Below are 11,678 nucleotides of genomic sequence, written 5' to 3'. Positions count from 1 at the left end.
TCCTATGCAGTCCACACACCACATCATGCATGTTGTTCAATCTCAATTCTTCCTCTTGTTCCTGTCACCCGGCTGGTAGAGTCAAGTAGGCCACTTTCCATTCCTACCCTGGCAGTTTGAGAAGGCTCATCCAGCCTTAGCTGCTCCATCTCCACGTGGCTGTGCAGCCCACTTCAGTGCTCTCAGCAGGTCTGAGCCTCCTCCTCAGTCTCTGCATGGCTGACTTCATTTCTTGATTCCTCAGTGTGTAGATTAAGGGGTTCAGCATGGGGGTGATGACATGTTGTTGATGGACACAGCTGTGTCTGCAGGGAGGGTGGTGAAGGGTTGGCAGTAGATGTAAACACAAGGCACAAAGTGGAGAGTCACCACCAGCATGTGGGAGGTGCAGGTGGACAGAGTTTTGCTCCGTCCTTCTCTGGAGTGAGATCTTAGCATCACTAGAATAATGGTGTAGGAACTCAGCAGCAGGAAGAACCACAGCAAGCTCACCAGTCCATTGTTGGAGATCATGAGAAGCTCCAAAGCAGAAGTGTCCGTGCAGGCCAATTTTACCAGCTGAGGCACATCACAGTAGAAGGCATCTAGGACATTGGGACCACAGAAGGGGAGTAGAAGCAAAAGAATGATCTGGACAATTGAATGCAATCCACCACCCACCCAAGAAGCCACCACCAAGGCCACCCATGACTCTCTCCTCATAATGGTCACATAGTGCAGGGGTTTGGCAATTGCAAGGTATCTGTCAAAGGCCATCACAGAGAGGAAAAAAATATCTGCCCCACCAGCAAAGTGGAAGAAAAAGATCTGTGACATGCAGCCATTGTAGGAGATGGCTTTCCTCTTTGACAAAAGATCCACCAGGAACTTGGGAACTGTTACAGAGGAAAAGACAATGTCCAGTACTGATTTGTTCCTCAGGAGAAAGTACATGGGGGTGTGGAGGCTGGACTCACAGGTGATGGTGACCACAATGAGAGCATTTCCCAGGAGAGTCGTCACATACATAGCCAGGAAGACCATGAACAAGAAGACCTCCAGCTCCCGGAAGTGAGTCAGTTCCAAGAAGACAAACTCTTTCACTTTGGTAAAGTTGGTGTGGTTCATGGCAAGGAGATCCCTCTTCCAAATCAACCTGGAGAGAAGATAAGTTGGGATGAGGAGTACAGCACTGGGAGCTGGGAACATCATTTATCATATGAAGCATAATAAAAAAAAACTATGGTAAATATTCCTACACATTCTTAGAATAATTTCATTCCTTGGAAAATTGAGTTGCCATTTTATTTTTAAGTAAAAATTTAACAATTTTTTGTATATTGCTAAGGTATACAATTCAGTGGAAATCCAACTTTACTGTACTGGCATCCAATAACACATGATCTAAAACTGGTACTTGATTTTTCTTATTGGCATCTATCAAAGAGCTCTGAAAATGGAATAAGATATTGACAATCATGTTACTGCTTTTTGTCTAGGAGGTCTGTCTACAAGGAAGGCCATCTACTCCACAACTGTCCTGAGGGTGGGAACCCTTCAATTTTCTCTATACAAGGCTCCTAAGGACACATTTATGCTAGATTCACGTACCTTTAGAACATGAGTATGACTCATATATTCTTAGGAAACAAGGACTTTTTAACTAACCACACAGCCTTGTTTTGACTTCTTTACACTAAATAACATACGTGTATAGGTTAATTTCCTACTGTCTGGTTTTTTTTTTTGTGCATGGTCTATTCATGGATCTCATTTACATTTTATTGTTTTGCCACATGTATTTTATTGTTTCTGCTGTAAAATTCCCACAGCCTTTGGTGGAATGTGGTTTGCAGGACATTGCTTATGTGGGTAGAGCCTAACTTTTCTGGGTCCATGGGAATCCAGTGGGTGCAGATCAGTGGTGGTGGTAAAGGTGGTGGTGGAAGGAGGCAGGCAGGCAGCACATCTGCAAGGGGAGACAAGAGGTAAGCAGCAAGTATGGAAACCATGGTGGGTAGCTGGTAATGGGGTCAGGATTTCTTTCTGTGCATGAAGCAAAAGACCTCAGAAGTCCTCAGCTATCCTCTTCTGTCTGCCAGGTTCAGCCCAAATTAGTGCTTTCAAATAATGCTGTGCTATACACTGTAAGTATATTTTTGCACATGAGGCACATCACAGTAGAAGGCATCTAGGACATTGGGACCACAGAAGGGGAGCAGTTGATTTTTTTTATTTTTTCAAGGCAAATTCCTATAAATGGATTTACAGAGTCAAATGATACTCTAGATTTTTTTTTCAGTACTGGGGATTGAACTCATAACCTTACACTTGCCAGGAAGGCACTTGTGCTGCTAAGCTATATCCCTGGCCCTAGTTTTCTAATTTTAAATGATGATTAAGGAAGTGTAAAGAAAGAGCCTAATTCTAATTATATTTGAGTGTCTGGTTTCTTTTCATGGAGACTTGCAGCTAAAACAATTTGCACACCTTCTAATTTCTCATAGAAAGAGAAAACTAAAGATTTTTCCATCTTAATAATATAAATATGAAAAATTAAAATGAATAAATACTAGAATAAAATTTAAGTAAATGTTTATATAATATTTTGAAGAAGAACATTATGGGGGAATTATTATATGTGGCTAATTAAAAATATGAAACTTTCATATTTCAAAAGCATTATAAAAGTTAAAACTAAATATAAGTGAAAATGGGAAAATACATAATAAGGCATAACACTAAACGGGCTTCTTATCCTTGATATTTAAAAGCTCTTATAAATAATAAGTTGATATTTTAAAATTAAAAAGATCACATGTAAATTAAAATTATAGTAGGTCAGCCCACATGTGAAAAGATAACAAGACTCTTATTTTTTTATTTTAAAGAGAATAAAAAACAAAATAAAACAGAAAAAGCCAATAATAAAAATCCAAAGTAAGCAACACAGGACTTTAAAACAGTATGAAATCAACAACGGCTACCATAATACCTCTTGTTGTCTTCAAAACAGCTGTAGATACCTTCAGACAGTAGAAATCAAACAAAACAGAGCAAAGTAGAACCCATAAAACCAAAATATTGATTGCAATAATGGACTCCAAAACAAGACAATAATAAATACCAAATGGCTACCATAATATATCTTGCAGTCTTTGAAATAGCTGCCATGCAATCAAATATAACAAAATCAAAACAAAACAGAATAACACTCAACCCAACAAAACAATGAAAATGATACAGGGCTTCAAAACAAGGTAATAGGGAATTAACAATGGCTACCACCTTCAGAAAGAGATCCCCCATAGATGCTACACTGCATACCATGATCCTCTGAGTAGACTTGCAAAGTCAGTGAAAAACCAAACACCACAAGCATCAAATTTCATTTCACCTAAATAGCTATCGTTACAGCCTGTTTCTCTTGATCAGCAGTTTGCTTATGGTGTGTGTGTGTGTGTGTGTGTGTGTGTGTGTGTGTGTTTGTGTGTATTGGCTCTTCTTGTTTCCCAGCCCACACATAGGAAGGGGCTGGGGTCTGGCAGCCTCCTGTTGCATTGGCCTGCACATGGTGCTTGTTCACAGGAGGGAGCTTGCTTCTTGTTGATTTCTTTTTCTCTTCCCCCACTCATGGAAAAAGCAATCAGATTTTATTAAAGAAATACCAATTAAAATTTCAGTGAAATAAAATTTTCATCTACAATATTGGCTGATGCCGAAAAGGCCTATCATTGGCATGAATGTGGATAAAGATACACCTTCATCCTTATAAAATTTTCACTTATTAATTAGAAAGGCTTTATTCTGGGCTTCTTGATATGGAAATATTTGAAGCTATAGTATATGAAGTTTTATCCAAATATTTCAAGGAAAAAGACAGACACTATGGTAACTACTATTCTTTAAAAAAATTATTTAGTTATTTCTTATGTTTATTTTAATTAAGGGAAAAATTAAAAAAAATTAGGATATATAATAGTAACTCTTTTTGATTTCCTATTAACTTGTTTTGAAGTCCTGTAATACTCCCATGATCTTGTTTTGACTGATTAGACTCTGTTCCATTCTGTATGATAGTATCAAGTTTGAGGGTATAGGCAACTACTTTGAAGGCAATAAGATTCACTAAGATGCCCATTCTGGTTTGACTATTGTCTCCTTTGGAAGTCCTGTAATGTTTACAATGCCTAAGTTTTATTGGTCTTGTTCTCTACTGTTTTGTCCAACTTTATAATATCTAATGAGATAGACAATTCTTTTTAAGGAAACAAGAGACAACGTTGATAACCATTGTTGATAACCTTGTACTCTGTTCTACATCATGTGCTATGTCTATCCTTGGTTTTGACTGACAGCTTTGTTTTGCCATATTTGACTTTATTCTCTCCCCCCAAAAAAAGTAATAAGAACTAAGGAGTAATAAAATCCAAAATGTGTAAATTTTGTTGTAAAAAAGTGAGGGAGGAAAAAAAAAAGAGCTCTAACGGATATAACAGCAAGTGTGTTTAGGGGTGTTAAATAGCTGACTATATTAATGTTTTTGGATCATTGAACACAGTTTGCAGTCTCTCTGTTTGAATGTCTACTTTGTATTCTTTGATACTGTGATTTGAGCAACTATTTCCAAGATGATAACATGTAATCTATTAACAGGTGATTTCTTACTGTTACTTTTTTTTTGTAGTTCTGTATTATGTGTAACCTTACACTGCTTTGTTTTGTTTTGTGTTTTTCTCCTTTTCCTCTTAAATAAAAAAAGATACACCTTCATAACTGGTTGATAGTAAAAACAGAGGAAAAAAATTTGGTCATTCTGAAAATGTACATTCAAGCTTAAAATCTTGGCAGAAATTTAACAATTTATACTATAAAGTTCATTAACCAAATGCTTATATATAAGAAAATCTACCAAAGGATAATTTAACCTGGAAGAAATTAGAATTTAACATCTCAGATACAAAATTGGTTTAGCATGTATGGTACAATAGCATAAGTTAGCATTTGTAGCTCTTCAGATTGATAATATAGAATTGTATCTGTAGGCATGACAAGATTTTCCCTTTTAGTGACAGGTTAAAACACCCAATATATCCTACAATTATATTTTTTTGAAAGAAGCTAGGGGTGGTAGCACACACCTATTGGAAAGAAAACTTACATGTCTAGAATTCTGGATATATATCATATTAATAGCAGTTGTCATCTCTGAGTAATTGTAAAAGGATATTGTATTGTATCCAGTTTTTAAATGACTTTAAAAGGCTTTTGATTTTGCAAATCACCAAACTGCATGTACCTGTTTACAATTTGAGGTAAAAGATTTTCTCCATGAATATAGGCTTTCATATTATGTACTTTTCCTTTATGTATCTGCAAAATTATTCTAAGAAAGTTGATTCAAGAGGAAAGAGCTATACAGGAGGACAGCTGTAGTTTTTCTTTCCATACGTGATGACTCCTTGCAGGCACCAGTTGGAAGTATCTACTAGAAATCCTGGGGTTGGTCATCTTGAGTTTTTGGGAACTGAGGTCAAATTTATGTACTGATGGCTTCTCTTTTGAGTTAGTAATATTTGGTTTTCTGGCAAGCGACCTTAGAAAGTTCTAGGCTACCAGGCTCAATAACAGGTGACTTCTGACTACCTTTTAATCTTGGAGTTGTATTATTAAACCTAGAGATAGCTTACTCTGAACACAGTAGCTTTTGAAGCACTTTGGAGGGTTTTAAATTTTGACTGTGTGACCTGAACTTCAGCTTTTTGTTCCCCATGAAATGATGAGCACAGGGCTCACTGCACCAGGGATTTGACAGTCAGAGCCTAGCATTTCAGGTACCAGTTCACTCTGCCTTTTCCTACAAAGGTAAATTTGCCAAATGCAGAAATTTCTTTTTTTCACTATAGAATTTTCAGCTTTTATCTGGCACATATCCTTTACTCAGCAAGAGTGTTTATAGATGACCGAATGGATGTTAATGCTTGATAGGCGGTGGTTCCCCAACAGCTTGTATCTGTTTTAACTTTGCCCCACATCTCATACTCATTTGTAGTGCTGTGCAATTAAGTTTTTTTAATGCATATAAGCACAGACTGTAAACTTCAAAATATCCTACAAGTATAGGAAATAAAGCATCACAATGAGAGTATCATTATATTCTTGTGTTTCTCACACTGTTCCAAATCAGCTTTTAATCTTTTCAGAAAGGGACCATGTTAGTTATTTTCTTACATATTATCGGTGCCCAACCCATCTTTATGGGTGCAGGTGTAATGTAAAAATCACCTTTCAACTTAAATGTGTCTTAAGAAGCCTAGGATTTTGTTAGAGGTAGATTTTAATCAGACTGAAGCTGTGAGTTCAAAATGAGATATAATTAAAATACTGCAAGTGATATTTTATATCAGGGACAAATAGGCCAAACACTATTAAAATCATCAAACTCTATGGTGCCAGTGCTGCCTGCAGGAGATCATGCGATTGTGTCTTCAGGGTGCCCTCACCCACCTGTGTGTTAGGAAGGTGATCCTGCCAGAGTCCCTATAGTCACTGCTCTGCCCCCTTCATCTGAATACATGCAGTCTTCAATGTTCCCAAAGATGCTGGGTTAGAGGTCTAATATAACATAATAATCAGCATAGGGAATTGTACCAAATATTTGTCAGAAATGCTATTTTTCCATGGGGAAATTTGCAGTTACAGATGAAATGGGAGTCATCATAAAGTTACTAAGTAACATGTATATAGCCTCCCCCTCCAATTTTGCTCATCCATTATAATAAAACATCTAATGAGGAGAGGATGAACTTGTACTGGACAGCCTTAGAAATTCCCCAAAGGCCATTTCCCTAGGCTGTACTAACACTGAATTTAACACACAGTCCTTACATTCATACCTAGGGCAACAATTTTACTCATAATGTTTAAGAGTTAAATTTATATGAAAAATGTGACAGTGGCAACAATTTGGTCATATAATTGATTACCTTCAAAGTAATCCATTATAAAAATCAACCAGATATGTAACTAGTATTATGTGCATGTAAAAATCTGCCAAATTAATTCATTAATCTGTACAAGCAATAATTATCTGAACTAATTAAAAATTCTAAGGAATAATAGTGAATATATATATATATATATATATATATATATATATAGTGCTTTCTATATACCAAAGGAAGAGACTAATATGATTCCCACCCTTGTGAAGTTTGCTGTCTGATGGGGGAGATCATACATGAATTATATCACATGTGACTGTAACTGTGTAGCATCATAAAAACTGGGAGAGAACAGCATAGGAGTTTAACCTCATCCAGTGCACCTGCGAATGCTGAATGATGTTTGACAATAATGATTCCTGACATTACTTTTAAAAATTGTTTCTAAAAGATTTTAACTAATCCAATTTCTTCTTTCTGGCTGCAATGGTCCTGAAAGATCCAGGCACTGAAATGTCAGTCTTCATAACACCAGTGTCTACACTAAGACTTGGAAAGACTGGCAAGTTGTGTGGTCCAGGAGCTTGGACCTGGCCAGGAGGGGCCTCGAGTCATGCATAGAATTTCATTTCAGGTCTTTCTGGAGAAGAGGAAGAACCCCAGACATCTGAACATGCATGGACTCTATTAGCTTCCCTCCAAGGAGAGGAAGTTACTCTATAATGAAACTCCTGGCTTTATGTCCTCCCTTCACATAACCACTGTTAGGAATGTGGGCATGATTTAGAGGACTGGTGAGCTTGGGAATTAAATTATACAACTTAGCTTGGCTCCCTGATCTTTCTTCTGTGTGAGAGTGTTTTTTTTGTTGTTGTTGTTGTTTTGTTTTGTTTTGTTTTTTGTACTAGGAATCAAACTCATGACCTTGCATTTGCAAGGCAGGCACTTATGCCACTGAGCTAAATCCTCGGCCCCTGTGTTTTTTTTTTTTAAATTCAATTCAGGGTTTTTTTAAAAATGTAAAACAACAAAATAATAGGAGAATAACAGTTAATATAGTGCATGTTGTTATCTTTAGTTTTTCTTTTTTCTTTCTTTTTTTTTTTTTTTTTTGATGTAGGGGTGGATCTGTGTCTCTGCTGAAAATCTTTTCTTCAGCCACACAGTAAGCACAGCAAGGTGAACTAGTCTTGCTGGCTAGCCTGACTAATCCTGGCATATGATTTGAGGCAGCCATTGATCTGGATCAAAGCCCTATCCTCCAATAGGACATTGTCAGTAACTAAGTTGGTCTTTCAACTTTTGTCTCATTGTCTCCTGTTGTTTGCTCAAGTTTCCAAGCTTTGTTAGAGCACAAGAGGATATGTACAAGCTCACACAAAGTTCACAAATCTCATTTGGCATCACATTATCTTTGTGCATGTTTGTCATTGCCACTAGATCAAATCCCCAGTGGCAAGGGCCACATCACACTGATAGTCCTAGTGATTTGTGATGCTTGATGCATTGTATTGACTTGAAAAGTTTAGAAGCTTAAGTGACTCAGCAGTTTTACATCCTAGGGTGTAGAGGACATGCCCTAGGGTGGCTGCTTATGCCATAGGATGTTGTAATGGTTGATACATTGTGTCAATTTGAGAAGGTCAGTAGTTTAATCAAATTACTCACAGGGGGCCGAGAACCTTAATTTGTAAACATCTTCAGTCTGTGCAAGAGGAGGCCATGGGGCAACCCATCTGGGACTCCTCCTGTCTCTCAGAAGCTATTCCTATTTCTCATTCCCCCGTTACTGTTCCTCTTCACCAATAAAGTCTCTGAGTCTTAAAAAAAAAAAAAAAAAAGAGGACACAGAGATGCTGTGAGTGCTACCCTTGATCTAGGGTGGGTAGACTACTTACAATGTAAGGGATGAAAAAAGGTTGACTTCCCATTGCTTGCTCTTGTTGCTTTTGCTGTTTTCTGCTGCCATGAACAGTTGCTGCTTAACCATGTGTCACCTTGCCTTGGAGACAGCTAATGTAGACTGAAACCTCCACATAATAAATAAACCTGTCCTCTTTTAACTTTGAGTGTTGGATATTTTGACTCAGCAATGAGAAAAAGTAATTAAGACAGGATCCTCAATGAATACAGGTAAATTGTTTGGTTGAAATGAGGAGAGAACCCTCATCCATATAGGTGGTGATTTTTTTTTATTTTAAAGAGGGTAAAAAAATCACAAAGCAGATCAGAAGAAAAAGAGATCTACAGTGGCTACCATCACGTCTCTTGTTCTCTTCAAAATAGTTGTCCATATTTTCATGTATGTTGAAACAGACTAAAACCACTCTGAACAAAGAATAAAATCATTACTGGAATTCACAGTATGACAATACAGAATCAGCAATGGATGATATCATAATGTCTTTTTCTTCAAAATAGCTGTTCATTTCATCACACATAATACAATTGATTCTTGTAAATTGTTTAAGAGTTCTATGCATGTGTATGCCTCTACATGTACATCTATCCTTTCTAACTTTGAAGAAAAACACAAAACAAAACAGATTACTAGAAAAATAAGAAACAAAAAAGACAAATGACAATAGCAAAGAGCCCAAAACAATGATGATACAGACTTTCAAAACAAGGTGATAGGAACATAACTAAGGTTGTTATATAACATAGAGATCTTAAAGAGTATCTCAGATCACCAGACACAAGCATGCAAAATTGATCCAAAATTGAATGTTAGTTGTGTTGTTCTATGAACTTATAGAATTATATCACAATCGTCTTAGCTGTTCTAAATGTGTGTATACAAATTTAGATGTTTTTTCTTTTCCATTCCTTTTTTCCCCTATTTTTCTTGAGATATTATTTTTCCATTTGATCCATTTGATACCCTTTTCACTGTATTTACTGAGGATTTTGTATCTTGTATACTTTTACCATTTGTTACACTAGGGAGACAATATGGTATTTACACATGTGAGTGTGTTTTATGTCACTTATGAGTATGGTTTCAAGTTGCATCCATTTACTTATAAATAAATATCTCAATGTGAGTGTTCTTTATAGCTGAGTAGTACTCCATTGTATAAAAGTACCATATCATTTTTATCTATTCCTCAGTTGATGGGTATTTAGGGTGTTTCCAAGATATGGCTATTGCAAATTGTATTGCTATACATATGGGTGCACATATATCACTGTGATGTATGTTTTCTATTCTTCTGGGAATATGCCCAGAAAGAGAACAGCAGGGTCAAATAGTACTTCCAATCCCAGCTTTCTGAGGAAACTAACACTGATTTCCATAGTGGCTACACCAGTCTACACTTCCATCAAGAGTGCAGAAAGAGTTACTTTTTCCCTGCAGCATCTCTAGCATTTGTTGTTCATAGCTTTCTTTATCCTGGCAATTTTTTCTGGTGTGAGATGGAATCTTATTTTGAAGTCTTGTAATGTTTACAATGTTTAGGTTTTATTGGTTTTGTTTTGTATTGTTTTGTTCAACTTTATTATACCTAATGATATAGGCAATTCTTTTTGAGGAAACAGGAGGCATTTTGGTAACCATTGTTGATAACCTTGTACTCTGTTTTTACATCATGTGTTATGTCTGTCCTTGGTTTTGACTGACAGCTTTGTTTTGTCATATTTTTAATTGTGCTTTCTTTAGGTATATTCAGCATCTCTTTCATTTTCTTTTATCATTTCTTCTTTTACCTGGGAGATTATTTCAAGTTTGAATTCCTTTAAAGCTTCCTGGAGTTGTTTGTTTATTTCAAGCACTATGATGTCCAATATTTGAGCTGTATGGCATATATTATATATTTTCTTCTATATACATTGCTCCTAGGGTTTCTTGAGATGGGCTGTAGGTTTGAGGTGGTAATTTGGTCTTTTGTTTTGTCATTTTCCTATATTTCTGTGTTTCAAGTGTTATTCAAAAGCTTCCTCAGGGTCTGTTGGAAATCCACTTCTATGCTCACAGCTCCTGGGACTCTGGCATCCAGTTCCCCCAGGACACCAGGCCTCTGCATCCTGTGACACTCACCTGCTTACTTAGAACTCCATAGTCCCAAACAAGCTGGGCTCCATGGACATAGGGTGCCTGCCTGTTTTCTTAAAACTCCATAGTTCTATGAGTACAGCCAGAAAGGGGAGGCGGATGCAAGCACCCCAGACCCGTCTAGCCATTCCACTGCACCCAGACGGTGCGAGGGTACCAAAAAGCTAGCCTCAGGGGAGAGTGCACGAGTCACTTACCCCAGGACGCCGAGCCTCTGGAACTGGTGATGTTTGCCTGCTTGCTTAAAAATCCACAGTCTTTCAGACACATGGGGAGGCAGATGCAGGTGCCCCAGACCCGCCTGGCCATTCCACTGTACCCAGATGGTCTTCCTTGTTATTTTTAAAAGAGCTTTCCTTTCCTGTTCACTAGCTACAGTCTTGTCTTAGAGGTGTGAAAGCCTATCTTCGCTTTCATTGAGGTGGTCTTTTCAACTTTTGATGGAATTTTGATATCCTGTGTATCTCTTTGAATCTCTTTCATGCCTTCTGTTTGTTTCTTATATTGTGCATTCAAGGTTTCCAACTTTTTGCATTGTTCCTCTAATTTTTTAACTATGTCTCTTTAGATGTGTTCAGCATTTCTTTCATTATATTTATCATTTCTTCATTTGTCTGGCAGATTATTTCTTTTAATATACCCCCAGAATTGATTCTTCACTTCAGTTGCTATCATTTCAGGAGTTTAATGTTTGTAGC

The 11,678-nt window shown here is 37.1% G+C and overlaps 1 protein-coding gene across 1 annotated transcript; it reads right to left on the bottom strand.

Moving 5' to 3' along the window:
- Nucleotides 1-261: 261 nt before the first annotated feature.
- On the bottom strand, nt 262-1,107 carry LOC100718834 (olfactory receptor 4D6). Its single transcript, XM_003464270.2, has one exon. It carries the CDS (start codon nt 1,105-1,107, stop codon nt 262-264), a length of 846 nt encoding a protein of 281 aa, XP_003464318.2.
- Between the last annotated feature and the right edge of the window lie 10,571 nt (nt 1,108-11,678).

The sequence above is a fragment of the Cavia porcellus genome, unplaced genomic scaffold (assembly GCF_034190915.1).
Source record: "Cavia porcellus strain 051 isolate PalLab524CR breed Dunkin Hartley unplaced genomic scaffold, mCavPor4.1 scaffold_17, whole genome shotgun sequence".
In the NCBI taxonomy this organism is placed as follows: domain Eukaryota; kingdom Metazoa; phylum Chordata; class Mammalia; order Rodentia; family Caviidae; genus Cavia; species Cavia porcellus.
The sequence above is the reverse complement of the archived record's forward strand: the minus strand, read 5'-3'. Positions and strand labels throughout refer to the sequence as shown.

Excerpts from the sequence above, each read along its gene's own strand:
- LOC100718834 (XM_003464270.2), bottom strand. The coding sequence starts at position 1,107 with ATGAACCACACCAACTTTACCAAAGTGAAAGAGTTTGTCTTCTTGGAA.